This window comes from Pezoporus wallicus, unplaced genomic scaffold (genome assembly GCF_028554395.1).
Source record: "Pezoporus wallicus isolate ANWC-B61680 ecotype Strahan unplaced genomic scaffold, APGP_CSIRO_Pwel_v1 contig_1851, whole genome shotgun sequence".
NCBI classification, from domain to species: Eukaryota; Metazoa; Chordata; class Aves; order Psittaciformes; family Psittacidae; genus Pezoporus; species Pezoporus wallicus.
In genome coordinates this window covers 1,086,594-1,105,127 of record NW_026635653.1, presented here as the reverse complement: position 1 = coordinate 1,105,127, position 18,534 = coordinate 1,086,594, and the positions used below count along the sequence as shown (strand labels likewise).

The following is an 18,534-nucleotide window of genomic DNA, read 5'->3' as shown; positions in this document are numbered from 1 at the left end:
AAGCCATATTTAAGTTTACTGTATGATCAGCTACTTTCCACTAAGGTTAATTTTAGAGTGTTCATCTTATGGTATATTTTAAAAAGCTTTGTTTTTTATTGTAATTTTATCCCACTACCGGAAATTTAGAATTCAGTCAGCTCTGTGCTGCCAGTTTTTGATGACACAGCTATTTTGGCCTGGGAAGTAGCTATGCTGGCAAAACCCCTGCTGTGCTATCAGCTTTGATGATAGAAGCAATATTTTTAGCTAAGCATATGTTTTTTTGTGAGGTGGTAGTGAATCATTTGAGCAACAGGTCTAATAGATACAGGTCTGAGTTACAGTGAGGTAAAATCAAAGCTTTATAAGCGAGTAAGACAGACCTTACTACAGCTGGCCAAAGCTCTAGCTCTGGAAGAGTTAATTCAAAACAGGGGCAAAACAAGAGGTCACCACCATTGCCTAGTGACTTGGGCTTTCCCTTTGCAAGCAGTATCTTTGGGCCATAGAAATGAAGGGCTGTTTCCACTCCTCTCTAAATTACTTTGATTTACACCACTGTTTACAAATACACTGCAATGTATTTGCAGGTAAATTATATAAATTAGGGTTCTTCTATTTGAAAGAGTAGCTATACAGCAGGAAGGAGTTGGAACGCTGTGAACTGAAAAAAGAAATAAAAGAAGACTTTAGGAATAAATATCTGTCCTGGGAACAACGCTGATAGCACCAACGTTTTTAGTTGCTGCTCAGTCATGTTTACTCTGACCAAGGACTTTGTGAGTCTCATGCTCTGCCAGGGAGGAGGGGAAGCCGGGAGGAAGCAGAGACAGGACACCTAACCCAAACTAACCAAAGAGGTATTCCACACCACAGCACGTCGTGCCCACTATATGAACTGGGGGCAGTTACCTGGAAGGGGTTAGATCTCTGCTCGGTTGGCTGGATATCGGTCAGCGGGTGGTGAGCAGTTGTATTCTCTTCCCTTGTTATTTCCTTTATCATTATTATTATTGGTGGTAGCAGTAGTGGTTTTGTGTTATACCTTAGTTACTGAACTGTTCTTATCTCAACCTGTGGGAGCTACATTCTTTTGATTCCTCTCCCCATCCCTCTGGGAGTGGGGGGGAAGAAGGGGGGAGGAGTGAGCGAGCAGCTGCGTGGTACTGAGTTACCAACTGGGCTTAAACCATGACAATATCGCACAGAAAAAGAGAAATCGGATGTAGCTGTTAGGTAATGTGACCCACTTATTTTAAAATCATGTTCCTCTGAAATGATTTCAGAGTCTACACTGTTTTCCATGTGAATACCTGTCTTTTCAGTGTCTTAAAAAGAGATGCTTTTCCTGCCGTTTCAGAGCTTAACTCAGGTGTGCCACACTGGGCTGTTGGTCATTGTCACTTTTTCATGTGATATAAGGCTATAAATTAATTTGTATCACTGTGCTTTGGCACTGTAAGAGGCACACATTAGCATTATTTAGGCTATTAGATTTGTGGCCTTCGTATTTTCTAGTGTAGGCAAAGACTACATTAAAGTTCATGTATATAAAAATTAAACTGAATGAAAGCAGGCGAATGTGCTTGAAGGAGTTTTAAATTTAGCAGTTACTAAATAATCATAGTCCCTAAACTCATAAATTATTCTGGTTGTCTCTACAGTGCTAGAAATATCTGCCTCACTGAGGGAGCTGTGACCCTCTCTAGAGATCTCACTGAAGTTTGACTTAGTGTCTGTGTGGCCTGGAGACACAACCGTTATTTTCTGTGTGGTTTTCCAGTTCAAGTTCATCAGATAGCAGGAGGGCTGTGTCCTTGCCCTCCAGAGTGACTGTGCTTAGGCAGGAAGCTGCCAGGGTTGGTGGATGCCTGGGCATGGACATATAATAGTTGAGGGTGCAGGGCCTGGTGGGAAAGTAGCAGAGGACTGGGCAGAAAGTTAAGGGACCTGTCTTGTCATGTGCTTACCTGTGCTGCCTGAAATTCACTTCCACAGAGGAGTGATGAAGCCTCTCAACAGCTTCCAAGCCTGGGGTCTGATAAATTTCTGCACAAAGAGAATATTGGATAGGACTAACAGGTATTTTGATCTGGGCCTAACATTAAAGCTGGGAGAGGTGTCTTCTGGACCTGTCACACTACCTCTGTCAGTCTGTTTCTTTGGTGGCTTGGTTTGTTTCTTTTAAAGGTAACACTGAGTTGACTGGAGCTCAGGAATCAGCCTGACAGTTCACATCACACTTTTAAATGCAGCAGAGAATCAGTGGGCTTGATTGCTCTGTGGTCATGATAATCTGATTCCTGGATGCCTGAAAAAATTATGAACTAGGGGAGCTCTGCCAGGGAAGATGTCAGCCCTATCCTGATCAGTGTTTTGTTCAGACGGTGGCGAGTATAGCTTGGATATGTGAGGCTAACATTCTCAAATTCTGCCAGTATGGATAAAGTAATTTTCCTTTCTTCATTTCTGCATTCTGTGAATGGTGCACTGAGCTGTCCAAATGGTGTGCATATTTCGTTTATGGTTTGTTGTCTTTAATCTTTATGCAGCAAAGTTGGGAATTTATTTCCAAGAATTCTTCAGAAAATGAGAAGATAAGGTTTGAACGTGTTTGACAGATGTTGCCAGTGATAACTGGAAATATCTGAAGGATGGTAAAAGAAGTAGGATTACAAATTAGTTTTTTGAGAAGTGCATTAAGGGCATGACTGCTCTGAATAACCACTCTCAACCGATGGGTAGAGCTTGCTTTGACAGGAAACATCAGCTATTATACTAGAAATGATGTGGTAACAGTATTGCTACTACAAATGTGTTTGTTAGGTGAACAAGACAACTTAAAAGAATAAGTTATCAACAGTGGTACTTGGAATTTTAAAATTTAATTTTAATCATAGCAAAAGTGCAAGGTAAATATTTTTCTAAAACTGCATTAAACAAAAATTTATGACATTTTACTTGACTTCATTTGCTTTTCTGATTAAGAATAACTTACCGGAGACTGGCACTCATCTGTTCTTGCACACAACTGAGTTGAATAGCAGGTTCCTCCTAAGTGCCTTCGGTACAAGCTGAAAGTACAGTGACGACTGAAGAATAAGAAACAGCTACTAATGAGACATGAAGATGGCAAGAATTCTTAGTGGGACATCTATACAGAGTTTAAGATGTCAGCATTGGACAAAAGGTCTGACTGTGGAGGGAGTAAAGGGCAAAACATGACACTTCTGTAACTGGTGGAAGTGGAGACTAGAAGTATGCATCACTTCTGTTGTCCAGTGGTTAATTTCATGGTCAGTTTATGCCTGAACTGCTTTCAGCTGTTGCTGAAAGTGGTGTCTACCCTATTCTCCCTATTCATACCCATTGCCCAGTGCCAAATTCCCAGATTGTTGATCTAGTTGGAAACTAATCTTTGCCTTATGCCAGCGACAGGCAGGCGGCGGAGTTATGCAGCCTGAGGCAGGAGAACAGGATAATCCATTACTGCAGCAGCACAGTCTTAGCTAGGCTTCTGCAGTAAGTCATGTTTCTGCATATAATGAACAATTCTACCAGTTACAGTTATTCATGCTAAGCTAAAGAGAACAAAAATAGATATTAAGAGGAACAAAGTTTACACTAGCTAGCTGCTGCTCCCCAGAGGAATGATTAATAGAAACATATACTGGTACTGTATATCCAGCATAGCAGATGGCCAGTGATTAAGTTTTACTTATGCTTGGTACTTTTTTTTCTTCCCCTTCTGTTTCTACTAAGCCTGGGTTTGCTGTGAATGCGCATTGCCCTGATCCTAAGTTTGCATTAGCATCAGTAGCTGATCACTGGTGAGTTATTGATAGCCCTGCATCCTCTGAATTCACCTTCCAGGGTCTGCTGTCACTTCAGATCTTTACTTGCAACATACAAGGTTTGGATAGCTGTGGATGCCAGTGTAGCTAAATGCTATTCAACATAGCACAGCTAAGTACTAGTTATTCTGTATATATCGAAATTGTTAACAGCACAGTTACACAAAGCTAAATGAAACTAAAACATGCCAGGTTAATTGTCACTTTGTCATTAGCCAGTTGCTATAATAGCTAAACAAGCCAAGACAATCCCAGACTTACAGCCCAAGTCCCACATGTGAAGTAAGTGCAAGACCTGTGGCTGGTAACAGGCACTATACTGCCTTTACTGGATTATAAGGCTACATAGTAAATTGTAATGTAGTCAATACAGTCAGTGAAGTGTGGAAAGCTATTCAGCTCACAGGAATCATTTAGTCAAAATTGTAAAATCAGGCATACGTAAGAAGCTACTTTGATTATTATCTTTTTTAATGCTGAGAGTTTATAACTCCAGTGCTTCCTAAAACACCTTTTATGAGATTAGGTGTGAATTTCTACTGTAAGTAGTTGAATGTTTTGTGTGTCAAATCTAAAAGTCATCAGAGAATGTATGGACCTGTTCATACACACATAGGAAGGGCTTGAGAATTTATTGGAAATTTCACTTTTTTATTTTTTCCTAAGTAAATGTCAGCTTCCTGCCTTCAAGCTTCTTTACAGATTCCTCATCTTTTCTGGAGAATTCTTTTCCATGAAAGAGTACAAATAAATAAAAGTTTTAAAAGAAAGTCTTGTCAGAACTGTAAAAATTGCATTAACTAAGAGCTACAGCATTTCTGGAGACCTGTGACAATCTATCCTCATTAGGCAATTCATCCCAACTGCTAGCATTAACTAGAATAGTTCTATCAGAAGGAAAACATGAACATAAGGTGAAGATTTTCTCGCTGACTAGTAAAAGTCTTAAGTGAATGACCCAAGTGAGTTGCATAGTAGTGAGCGGGATTCTGCTTCTGTGATCTTCTTTTCTTTATTTTATTTTCTTACTGTGTTTTTGGGGGGGGGGGTGTGGGGGGGTGGATTCAAAAAAGAGAAATGTTTTTTACTTTATATACAGAGGAATGTAGCACATAATCTTGATTCAGAACAAAGACTCTTGCCCATTGAAATGAGTTTGCATATCTTGTCCTGGTAGTCTGTGTGACATGAATTTCCTTGAAGCAGTGACTAAGCTACTTGCAATAATGAGGAAAAATAAACCAAAGAGAACAGAGCTTTTATCCATGTGCCCTAAGTTTTTATGATAATTTGTTTATGATCATAATTATTTAATATTCTACTTTAAGATTGCAGTTTTCATATTCTTTATGCTGCAATCTTGGTCTGCATTTCTGCTAAGGGGAAAAGAAGTAAAGCGAAAACATTCTTAACAAATTTCTATCTCAGATCTAGAAATGGTCTGTCATTTTTTAGTTTCAACAGTAAGGTTGCAGAATGGATCCAAAAGGCGTTACTTCATTTTGTACAAGTTCTCTATAAGAACCAAGTCTCTGGGGGTTTGGTGGGAGGAAGAGATTCAGTAAATAGTCTGTGTTTTCTATACCCTTTCTGTCACTTGGTTGCTATTTTAGGCTTCAGATTAAATTATTTTGGAATATTTTTAGAAATGCAGTTTCCCAATCCTATGACCTTCCTTTGTGTCCTAGTCCTGCCAAAAGAGAGGTCTACCCAGAAGCTGGATTTGGTGATCCCAGGACTTTCAATGAATGAGTTTTTCTCCATGATCCAACAGGAAACTCTGCATTTTATTTTTTTATTTTTTTGCTGGGGTTATTTTGTGCCATTAGAGTCAGTTCCAAGTTGCAGAAGCAGCCAGAGGAAAATGATGTGCAAGTCCTTTTGTTAATGAGGGAAGGGAATAGACTCTTCATTCACTCCTTAATCAGCTTATCCCACCTTGTAGAAGCACAGACTGAGGATGTTATTTAATTATCAGCCTTAGTCAATCTAAGACTTCTTCCACCCAAACGCACTGTGCTTGCTCTGCCTCCACATGATGTGTGCATTTCTGTCCTCTGTGCTGGTGCTTAAGGAGCTGTGCAGTCAGCCACCTTGACTGGGTTGAAAACTGACCTTGCCAGGAGAAAGAAAAAATAGTAATAATAGTAAAAAAGATTAGACTTATTGGTCCAGTTGAATGTGCGCTGCATAGGTTGAGAGAGATGGCAAAAGAGAAGAATAAGCCATGCAGTGGATAACATGCCTTCCGCCTTTTCACAGCAGTGCAGTCTGTGAGAATACACTGTAAGGACAGTGTTTTCAGAGAGTCAAATGCTTTCACTGATGTAAACAGTTAAAGCCAGAATTATGGCAGTTTAGTAATTTCTGAAAATTACACCTTTAAGGACTATCTGCCTTGATTCCCATGTTTGCAAATGAGACTACTGCTGCAGGTGGAACCAAGCCATAGTAATTTTTTTTTTTTTTTTTAATCCCTGAAAAACAGGAATGGAGGAAGGGGAAAAATTCGGAGTGTTAATTTGGTCAGGTGAAATCCTGATGTGATTGGCAGAATGAAATTACTTTTGGAGCCTTAAGAAATCTTATGTGATACAGCATTCATCTTTTGTGGCCTGCTAAAGAAATGGCATAACAGGGGAATACTGAAAATATTAACTCTTGAGGTGGATGTAGTTGCACACTTACTTAGGGAGGAAGGATTTACAATAAGATCTTTACTCACTAAAACCGGAGGTAGAGGAAGCATGTCCATATGTGTTCAGCAATTTAATTATTAGAAGAAGGAAAGAACTTAGTTCTGAACTTCTGTTTTTACCAGTCTTTGTCTGGATGAAGTCAGTTGTGTACTTTAGTATTGGATTTGTGGATCTGAGAGCAGAAAGAAATACTTGCTTTTTTTGTTGTTCATTCATTTTTCCAAGGTAGTGAAAATTTGTAAATATTTCTCCACCCTCCCCCTCTTCTTCAGTACTTTTCATCTTGGTTGGCAGATCTTGTACAGTTCATTTATTTCATGTTACTTAATGTTCCACTTCTACTTTTGGAGGACAACAGTGACTTCTAATAGTACTTATTTTTCAAAGTGGCATTTGCCAGAACATTCAAGTCTTTTACAGTTGTGTAAATGAAAAGTTGCAAAACTTTCTGTGAGGAGAAATAGGTACTATGGAACTATGTATAAAGTATGAATTTATACAATACTTCAGATTGATGTTTGATTTTCAAAGTTTTAAAAAGAGCAAAAGATTAAATTATTTAACTATTATAAGTATTTGTCCAATATACCAGTGTATTAATTATGTGTGAATTATTTAGTAATGATGATGACAACACTTTCACTTAAATTTTACAGGCTTGCAACCATTTAGCCATATTTTCTTTCTTAGGCTGATTTTTTTTAGGGCACCTGGTCAACATTGCTTGTGTAAATTGACAATATTTGAAAAGAAAACTGACTCCTTTCAAATAGGTCAACTGAATGTTTGAATGCTGGAAGAAGTTTAAATTTATAGTGAAAATGGAGTTGCAAGATATTTCTAGAGAGAACAAAAACACATAGAAAGTCAGAAGAGACTTGAGACAGATTTGTGGCCCTCCTGTAGGACAGACACTGCAGTGGAACACATTTCTAGGGAACTCCGAACTTAAACTTTCTTTGCAGACCTTTGCACAACTCCATCCAGGAATTTTAATTAGAAATTAAAACCAGGATTTCCAGATGTTGGAGGTAAAACCACCTATGTTCTTACGCAGGAAACATTATTGGCAGTTATTTTCCTGGAGGGAGGCCTTTTGAAAGGGTCCTTCGTACCACTTTAGTGAAGACAGAGTTGCAATGCTGGTGCTGATTCCCCTGATAACATCTGGCATTGCTACTGTGCAATTTTGTTCCAGGAATGAACGCCGGTAGCATGAGTCAGTTCATGCTTTGATTCCAAGTGAGAAGGTTATAAAGGCAATAAAGACCATGGGGAAAAAGTGCTGATTTTTCACACTTGAGTGAGCACCCGTATGAAGAGTAGTGGTTTTGCTTGCCTTTATAAGCCTGTTTTGATTTCAGAGGGGTTTAATACATGTAACTGGGAGTGGAGTTTGATTCAAATATAATTTTAAGAATTATGCTGCATCAGTGATCTGACAATGAACTAGAAAGGTGAAATTGAGTGCAGATCATTTAGGTTTGGCATTATGATTAATTTCAAGGGATTTAGATTATGAACACTGGTTTCAGTTATTTACTAAAAAAGCCAACAAACCTCATGGGAACTCTGCAAAGTAAGATAAAACCAGTTGACTGTGATTTTGCTCCAAAATGGATTAGTCGGGTGATTGTGACCTTGAGACAGGGTCTCTTCTCCAGCTATCCCCTATGTACAAACTGACAAGCTCATCTGTCCGCTTGGGAAGTCCTCGATACCGTTCATATTTAACATCATTATAAACGGTTCTTTGCTTCCAGGCTTAGCCATTAAAATAGACGAGATGGGAAATGCTGACATGATAGTTTTGCAAATGTTATCTGGGAGGTTTGCATAGTTATTAAGTCTCTTAATGAAGATGATGAAGAATCATCCTATTAACAGCTCAGGTATATTGCTGCATTAATTCTTGTTTCTCTTTTCTTTGATATTTCAGTTCTACGGCTATTGAAGGATGGTGCTGACCCTCATATGCTTGTTTCCTCAGGAGGCTCCTTGCTCCATCTGGTAAGAGTGATTGAAGATTGGTGTTAGTGACTATGGATAAATATGGTGGGATTCTCAGTAACATGTTGGGCACATTAACAAAAGGCTTAGCAATAACTTCTTTATCTACAATGCCCTCCACAGTCGTTATGACTGCATCCAGCTATGCATGTGGAATACGTGGTCATTTTCAAATTGCTTATGAAAGGATGGATCATGTCATAGGAATGGTAACAAAGCAGAATGAAATGTTTTATTTAAAAATTATCTGTGCAGTAAGAATAAAGGCAATATTGCTTGATTCTGAAGATAGAATTATGTGGTTCAGAGATTCACAGGTCCTGTTTGAAAAACACCACATTGTAACATTTTTCCTTTTTCTTTTTTATTTCATATTTTATTGCACCAGTTTCTTACATGTGGATACTTAACACATCTGCATTTAGTTTATCATTATTTGCATAGCAATTTAGATAAAGTAACTGTATGATAAAAGGAAAACAGTTTGTATACAGTGACCAAAAGAGAAGCAAGATGTAAGGGCATGGGGAGAAAAGACTGACAGGCAGAGAGAAAGAAATACTGCAGAGGTAAAATTCTGGCTTTGCTGAAGCCAGTGGCAAAACTCATCAAAAATTCTTAAGTCTTATGATCCTTTATTTTGGTCTATGATGCTTCATTTGCAGACATGTTTTCTATTTGATGTGAAATTATTTCAAGATATTTGGATCCGACTTTGTGTCACAGTGCCGCTAAAATAGATGTGACTTCTGAAATGTGAGCATATAACAGATCCAGTGAAAAGTCTGCTGGCAGAGTGTTTAATTTTAGAACAGTAGGATTAAGTTTCTCATAGCATGTACACAAAATAGCGCCATTTCTTGATGAAAAAAAGAGATCCTAGAGTATTACTGGACTTCAGCACACCTGCAACCATGCTCTTGCCAGATGTTGCATTTCCCTTATGTAATTAATCTGTGTTTTCCATATTCCATGGCTGTCCTACTTACCAAGGACTTTTTGGCAAGTAGAGGCTTAGGTAAGGGAAGGGGGCAGAAATTAGTTGGAACAGAGAAAATTTAAGTTCTCTTTTCCCTAATTATTTGCCTACTGCAAAAGTACTCACTCTTTAAAAATGTAGCCCGTATGAGCTGTTATCTTTGGGATTCCTGAAATTGAGGCATCCCAAATCTTAATCTGTGCTGAAAGCCCTAGGAAACAATTCTTATCTTCAGTGTGGCTGATGTGACATCTGTCTCACAAGCATTTTAAAACAGAAGAAGGAAAATTCCATCTGCAGGGATTTTAAGTTGCTTTGTTGTAGATCAGTTGATTACACTCTTTAACTGCAGGTAAAACATGCAGTGGAACTGTCCTTTTTTAGGTTTCTTGATCTGCATCACTGTGACAATCAGTATCTATTTGCTGGTACCTGCTGCTTCCCAGGCACGCACATGCTTCAAAAGGAGGGGAAGCTTCCTGCAGTAGAAATACGCAATAGAGAACTCTGTGTAATCTACTACCTCAGTTTAGTCAGAGTTACTTGTAAGTACACATAATTGCAGGTAAATGCTGGTCCTATTGGAGGTAGGGGCAAACCTGGTTTCAATGAAACTTGGATTTGACCCCGATTTGAGAGCAATACAGATAGAAGAAGAGAGTCATGATACAGGGAAACAGATAAGCCAAATCTGGTTTTCTGCAAGGACTGAAAATAGTAATTTAGCGTGCATCTTAATTATATTTTTAAAGCCCACTCAGATCCATTCTAAGTACTAGTTTTACCACTGTAATTCTATACATACATACATACAGCTGCTTTTGCAAAGGGGAGCTTAATCCGTGTTGTAGTGTGAATGTTTTTATCTTAGAATTAATGGAAAATAACATTTATCCTCACATTTTACTTAAAATCTGATTCATTATATAATTCCTTTTTCTTTTTCAATTTCTGTTAACTTCCAAAATGTGAACTATTTCTATTAGAAAAAAGAAAAAAGTGCACTTTATAAAGATTCTATTGCAGTCACTTGTAGACAAGTATGGTTGAATCTCAGGGAGGCCGTGAAAGCTTCAAAGGCGTTTACTGAACTCTCTTTGCACTCCATGAGAGAAGTAAAAAAAAAAGATGCCATGGTGTAGTTCCACCTGTGATACAGACATAACCACATAGTTGGTGAACCATCACTTGCAAGTTATCTGCACATTTCAGTATTAATTGAAAGAAGTCATTGTTAACACCTCGGCATTTTTGCTGCAAATAATGCCACTTAAATCTCTTGATCTCTCAAAGGGCTGTAAGGTAGAGCTCAATGCTCAGCTCCCAGCTCTCAGCAGACATCTCTAACAGAAAGCTGTGACACTGCTGACCAAAGCTCAGGATGCTGAAGCTGCCCCAGGTCTATCTCCTTCAATTTTAGACGCATTTGAAATTCCAGGTGTTGGATGCTGAGGTTTAGAGGTGTGCAAAGGTTGGAACAGATGACCCTTGAGATCCCTTCCAACCTACTATTCTGTGATTTGTGCAGTGTATATTGGTGCTTTCTGGGGCATGGAAATATTACACAGCTTTAAATATTGGAAGAAGCACAAGCATTACAGATTGTATTCAAAGCATCTAAGTATCTAATACAGAAAATTAGTCTCCCTGTAACCTCTCCCCTGTGGGAAAATGGAGAGGATCTTTCTCTAAAGAGTTACTGAGTTTTTATGTTAGGCCAGAGTTAGGATCTTAATTTAGGTGCCCTGATTGTGTTTTGAATTATCTGTAAGTGCATCCATAAAAAAGTTCAGATGTGACACAGGAGTTAAGCTCGAAGCAATGGCTAAACCAGTTTATTCACTGCCAAAATTAGTGACCTCCATCGTCAAAACAAAGTACAGACACACATATGTGTGCAACCACCCTGCCTCCAACACCCTTAAGCGTGCAGCATATTTATCTGTTAGAGAGACTTGGATAAGAATCAGTGCATTTAGAGGACTGAAAAAAAGAGTATGGAAAGGTGTGTTTTATTGCTGTCATCTGGAAAAAGGCAGAAGTTCTCATATGTGGACATATGTATGTGTGGGTATACTTAGATGCTACTGCTCATTATGTGATCATCAGGCACTGATGCCTGTGCACTGATTTGGAATTAGAATATTGAACAGAAAGACTCATTTTTACCGTAGATTTCGGCAAATTTCACACAGTGCTTTTTCAGAGGGAATAAGGGATTCTGTGAATCATGCACATGGAACTTGTAGTCTCCATAAAAGTATTTCTATAGATTCATCAGCTGTTGTCCCCTACAAACACAGAAGTTTAACAACAATGTGTCATCTCCTCAATATAAATGTTATATGGAGCAAAAGTTGTATCTGATAAATTCAGTTGTACACTGAATAAAATGCCATCCCTAATTTGCTCTTCTTTCTTCTAGTGTGCCCGCTATGATAATGCATTTGCTGCTGAAATTCTAATTGACAGAGGAGTAAATGTAAATCATCAAGATGAGGATTTTTGGACATCAATGCATGTAGCCTGTGCCTGTGATAATCCTGATATTGTCCTGCTACTGCTAATAGTAAGTGAAGCAATCCAGTGCATTGTGTGCTTGAAAAGAAAACAGAATGTAACACTGTAGGGTCTGAAATCGCTGTATAAATGCAATATATTGCTACTAATGATATCAGGGAAAGCATATATTGTGTTTCTTTGTTCTTTTGACATTGTTTTGGTTTTCAGGATATTTAGAAGGAATTTTTAGGCCTTCAGTGAGAATTAGAATATAAATGTCAGTGTCAGGTATCTCATATCTCTTCCCTGTAGTCAGGAACTTATATGTCCGCTAAACACTTAGTCCCAAATGAGTATTCGGATAACTTCTTTTCTCCTTGTCACTTTCTGTTAAGGATTGAGTTTGTAGACTTAAAAAATTTTCCTTCATAAAAGCAAGTATTCACTCAAATACACTGTGTATTCATAAAGAAGCATTTGTGGACATGGTCAAAATGAGGCCAGTTTAATATTTATCAGAACAACTTTGACTTTTTGAGGCAGAGTTTACCCAATATAGTAATAGTTACGGCATTCAGCCTTTGTAGAGAACAGCTTTGTTGATGCTGCGTTTCCATTCCCAGGATCACAGCCTCTAGTTTTATACCATGATAGTAATGAAGCTCTTTCTCCCAGTTCATTTTGTATTGCTCTTTAAAACAGTAGTTGCAGAAACAGCTCACAATCTGATTGATGGTTTTCTGATCTATTTGTATAATTTTTAAATTTGTATGTTTTTAATCGGTCCTTGCAAGTAGATTGGCATTTCTTAGCATGCTTATGATGGTATTTCAATGATACAGGTAAAATGGAGAAACATTTTAAAAGATTGTATACTTGATAATAGCTTTCTTGAAGTCACTTTGGGAGATTATCTAGTCTAGTCCCTTGTTCAGACCAGAGCCAGCCATAGCAGCCTGCCTAGGACTATATTGCCAAGGATATGAGGCAAACTCACTTGACAGCCTGCTCAGAATTTAAACAGAATTTCCTGTGTTTCAGTTTGTGCCTATTTTGTTTTGTTTTTTCACTGAGTACCATCTTCTTTACTCTCCTGGTCAGGTATTTAAACACATTGATAAGACCCACCTGAACCCTCTCTTCTCAAGGCTGAAGATTCCCAGCTCCCTTAGCCTCTCCTTGTATGACAGATGCTCCAGTCCCTTCATCATCTTTCTAGCCCGTTTGCCGGACTCCAATATGTCCATATCTTTCCTTTACTGGGGAGCCTGCAACTGGTACCTCTCCAGTGGTGGGCTCTCACCAGTGTCTAGGCCTGCTGGCAGTGCAGTGCGAGAAATCTGTAGCCCTCTTTGAAGCACAGGCATGCTGTTGGTTCATGCTCAACTTGTCCTCTAGGTCAAGTCCCCAGACGTATTTTGTGTGGGAAGCTGTCTAGCTAGATAGTAGAAATTACTAATATCTTCCATGATAGCTGCATTTTATGCCTAAGAGTTTTCCCACATCCATTTGATTGAATAGTAGAGGTCCAGCCTTGGAAGATAATTTTCTTAGCTTTTTTGTTAGAATTATAATTAGGTCCAGTAAATGTACAATGTAATGTGTATGAATCTGATTTTCTGTTCTTAGTGCTTAAAATAGTATTATTGACCTAACCACAGTCATCAGGTATGTTTGGTGGGAGTATCCCATTCTAATCATTGTCACTACTCTTGGCAAATAAAGGATAAATTTCCAGAAGGTGATATTTTATCTCTTTTTATTCCCTTGATCTGTTCAATGTACATACTTGTCCTGGGTTCAGCAGTAGCAGTCATTTTTCTCCTTCTTGGTAGCTAGTGCAGTGCAGTGTTTTGACTTTCAGCTCGGGAACAGAGCTGATAACAAGGATGTTTTGGTTTGGCCAAGGACTTTGTGAGCCTCATTCTCTGCCAGGGAGGAGGGGAAGCCAGGAAGAAGCAGAGACAGGACACCTGACCCAAACTGACCAAAGAGGTATTCCATACCACAGCACGTCATGCCCAGGATGTAACTGGGAGTTAGCCGGAAGGGCTGGGAGACTGCAGGGTTGGAGGAGGTATCGGTCGGAGCTTGGTCGGGCTTGGGGGCGAGTTATCGGTCAGCTGGTGCTGAGGTGTTGTATTCTCTTCCCTTGTTATTTCCTTTATCATTATTATCATTGGTGGTAGCAGTAGTGATTTGTGTTATACCTTAGTTACTAAACTGTTCTTATCTCAACCCGTGGGAGTTGCATTCTTTTGATTCTCCTCTCCGTCCCTCCGAGAGCAGGGGGAGGGCAAGAAAGGGGGGGGGGGGAAGTGAGCGAACGAATTACCTGACTGGGTTTAAACCACGACAATACTTTAGAAGCCTGAGTATCCTTTGGATTCTGTGTGTATTCCTAAATGATAAACAAATTGAAACAAAGAGATTCATCTATAAAAATTCTTGTAATGTCAGGAATTTTCAGAAATACTGAATGCTGTGTTGTTGTTGACATTAATAGGAACAGTAGGGGCTATACAGGACACTTTCTAAAATTTTTCCTGCTTGTTATTTGCATGAAACCCAATCTAATGAAAACTTATTAAGCATTTGAACCTACGGTTATATCCAAAATTATTTTCCAGCCCCCATCATTTGAATGTTGTTAGATTTAGTCCCTGTTTATTACATGCTGACTTCTGAGGGTTCTGAGTATCTTTGGATAATTTGGGATAAATAGGTCATCTGATGTATTGAAGGTTCAATAAGCAGGGATACATCCATATGGATTTTTGCAGCTAGTGTTTGAATTATCTGTATTATTTGCAATAACTTCTGATAAATTTGCCCACATTTTAGGTGATCAGCACTTTTTAAGGTAGAATTTCCTTGACTACATAAATAATAACTTTATGTTTTCCCTTCTGGAGTGCGAATAATAAATAGAGTTCTGTGGCAGAGAAAGGAAATATTCTTAGGTAAGCAGTAGTTTTGGAACCATAACATTAATGCAATCTTTAATAACATTTGACAAAGTGAAGATGGAAATTGAGGTTGGAGGGAAGTATTTTTCACAACTGTGAACTGTCTTTGTGTGAGCGTTTAATATTAGGAATTACTTTGCCTTGAGGTTAGAGTGTTTCATGGGCCATGTCTAATGTGTAGCATCAGCCTGGGTAACGCTACTATGTGCTACAGGCAGTTTCTATTATACCACAGTTTTTAGTAGGAAGACAAAATACTTCATGTACCCTCATGAATTACTTTTAAATAAATCTTTCTTCTGGACTGACTTTAGAACATAGGCCATATTACCTGTTTTTAAAGATGTGAGCTAAAAGGCAGTAATATGGTCCTTTAATTGAGACATGTGCAAAGTCTGATTCCTGGAAAACTGTCACAGAGGCCAGTGGAGGTTTCCTCAGTAAGGACTTCCAAATATTTCCTGAGTTAAAAAAAAAAAAAAAAAAAAATATAGGGTGCATGTAGTTCCCAGAAGCCTATGAATGAACTTAATTAAGCATGCCCGTTTTCCAGTTTTATCCCACTTTTGGTGATCTTTACATTTCTCTGGCTGAGACAAGATGGTGACTTGTCAGTCATGAGTTTAGCTGTGGTAACTCACTATTTCTGTCCTCTGGTAGATAGCAAATACAAAAGTAGAGCTTGTAAACTGAAATGCTTTTCACTGAGAGCTAGGAGGGGCTGTAGCTGTTTGTATTGTGGTAATCTGCTATTGTGTCCTGTTGGAAGACTGTTGGATTTATAAGCACTGTTTTTGGAATAAATGCACAATGAAAGGCTTGAAGCTATTTCTTTCCATTGCAACATTTTACCCAAGGTGGTACAGCTTTACAGGGACATACTTACACCTTCTACTTTTTATAGCTGTCAGCAAGATGGGAGGGCATTTGAACAGTACAGCAGGAAATGCGTCCCATGTCTGCTAAATAGAGAGCCAGTGAAGAATTTACCCCCAAGGCAGCAGCTAGCACATGAGGAAATGTAGAGATCAAAAGTAATTCATAGAGTTCTGGTTGCCATACATGCAAATGAGGTGGTAAAGGTCAGATTCATCAATCCTTGCCTGACTGCATCAGTATTGGGGGTCTTCCTCTTGGAATAGGGGACTGTTTCTGCGGATATTGTATGAAGAAGGCTCCTGTAGCCCATTGAGGAGAGTGCTAAAGTGTTTTTAGTTTAAGGGCAAAGATGATGGGCTTGTGTATATTTGTACCCACGTGAAATCTTCAAAAGAGGGTGAAAAGCGACCAGATTTATTAGAAGTATCTTCTCTGTATTGCCTCACTGTCTTTTGAAGGTTCAGGACTAAATGCACTGTCAGCAGTTCTTTCTGCTCGGGCTGTGTTCCTTTTCCATCGTCTCTGGACACATTTCACCATCATATTTTGTATTAAATGCCTGTACTTGTTTTTATATTGAATTGAAATGCTAGATAAGATTCGTAACTTCACATTTAAAGTGCTTTGTCCTGTTGAAAACACTACCTGGGTTACAGAATGCCTAAGCACTGGTACTTCGATGCTGCTCCTGCTTTGTTAGCTGGAGGAAAGTGTTTAGTCCACTCTGTATCACTTCAAATGGTTGTAGCTTTAAACTGGTACAAACTACAGGCTTCTTTATGACTTGTTATACTATAATTTCAATGTCACAGGTAGTTCATCACTGAGATCTAGTGCTGGGCTCACATATAGCAAGTTAATAGTTGCAAGTTTTCTTTTTTAATCTCTTTGTTTTCTTTTTTAATCTCTTTGTTTTCTTTTTTTTTGGGGGGGTGATTCTTTTCCCTCTTCCCCACTCCATAATAGTCATGGATACTTTCGATGTTGATTGACCTAAGGTTGAAAGCAGGTGAGAATGCATTTTTATAGTGTAATTCACTTTATTTTACAGCATCTGGAAGCACCTTTTAGTGGGCAACATGAATGTAATGTTCGCACCATATGTAATGCAGATCCTGTCAAATGAAAGTGGGAAGGTGGAGACAGTATTCTAAGTGTTTGTATAGCACTTATCATAGTGGAGATTTATTCTTTCATAGACCTGAAAGCAAGACTGTAATAAAAATGGCAGTTAATTAACTGGAATGGCAGAGAGCAGTACTGTCCTTGGGAATTTTTACATGTAGATAAAGGAAAACTGGGGAGTAGAAAGACATTCTTAATATATTCTTTTTACTGACCTTACTGGGAAAAGCAAATGTAACCACTGTTTGCCAGCCAATTAAATGTGTTTCATTATGTGCTTTTTGGAACCTAGATTTGAAACACAAAATCTGATTCTGTCACAGAAGGCTAAAAGTACAATACTTAGCAAAATTCAGGCTGAATATTTTTTCTCTTCCCTTTTTAAGAACGTAAGAAAATCTGTGCTCAGAATTGTACAAAAGGGAGTTATACTCAAATCATTTATTAGATTTACAGTTGCCAACAGTAGATGAGTAGTGTTAGATTATTTGAACAGTATAACACTATCCACTGTATGTGTAGTCCAGATTTTTTGATCCACCTCTGCAGAATTTTTTATGCCACTAGGATAAACCCTGTGGCATGACATTGATGGAACATTAAAATTCAAATAGGAGGAATATAGAGAATACCAGATACTTTCAGTAAGACTGAAATATCATTTGCCCTTTAAAGACCTCAATATATTATTACTTAATATTTCTTCAATTTAGGGGATAACTTTTTACAAAAATGGTAATGGTATAGACCTATCACAATTTCATATAGAGAGATTTGAAAACAAAAGAAGTTTATTATAGGAGTTGGTTTTGCATAACATTAAAAGGCCATCTCTTAAGTGTTTCTATGATATTTGAGTTAGTTTTAGAAGTGTTTTTGTATTTTGTATGACATGTCTACTGTTGATTTTAATGTACAATCCCTTTTCCAAAACCAGATGTAGTTTTATTGGAAAAAATTACAGGAACAGATTTACTGGTGGGAGTTGAAAGGAAATCTTTGGGTCTGTAACTCTCAGTTGTATATCTATTTTGTTGTTGTTGTTTGCAACTGCATCAGACTATTTTAGCAAGCAGAGATGAATCATCAAAAGGCCGTTATCTTTAGAATTTAATGAAAGCTCTTTAACTTTCTCAGTTTCAAAAACGATTGAAGCAAAATTAACAATTGATTCCTCAAAGAAAGTAATTCTGCCCTCCCACTCCATCTGGCTCAATATGACTTCCTCTATTGAGTCAATGTAAGAGGAAGTGGTAAAGGGGAGAGAATGAAGAGCAGTTAGAGGTCAGCAGAGGTCAGTGGATAGCAGTTTTAAGTACAGAGGAACACGTGGCCTGAAAAAAAAGCAAATTCTTCCTCTTTCTAGAGGCAGTTACTGATGTCTGGTTGTTGTAAGAAACTTTAAATAGAAGTTTTTGTATGAAAGCTGGGGGTATCTATTTTAACTCACTCTCAGTTTGCAGAGGCTGGTGGATGTGTGATGAGTGTAAGAGGGGCCTTCCAGAAAGTGTGTACTACTGCGTTACAGCCTTTCA

At 38.3% G+C, this 18,534-nt stretch overlaps 1 protein-coding gene across 5 annotated transcripts in view; it reads left to right on the top strand.

Moving 5' to 3' along the window:
- Window positions 1–18,534, top strand: part of MYO16 (myosin XVI) — a 388,271-nt gene that overhangs the window by 127,334 nt on the left and 242,403 nt on the right. For 4 of the 5 annotated variants that reach the window (XM_057397231.1, XM_057397226.1, XM_057397227.1 and 1 more), the window contains 2 exons: window positions 8,475–8,545; window positions 11,950–12,093. In XM_057397231.1, the coding sequence (XP_057253214.1) occupies window positions 8,475–8,545; window positions 11,950–12,093 (215 nt within the window). Of the gene's footprint in view, window positions 1–1,932; window positions 2,065–8,474; window positions 8,546–11,949; window positions 12,094–18,534 lie in introns of those variants that run through there. The other variant, XM_057397230.1, reaches the window with a different exon arrangement.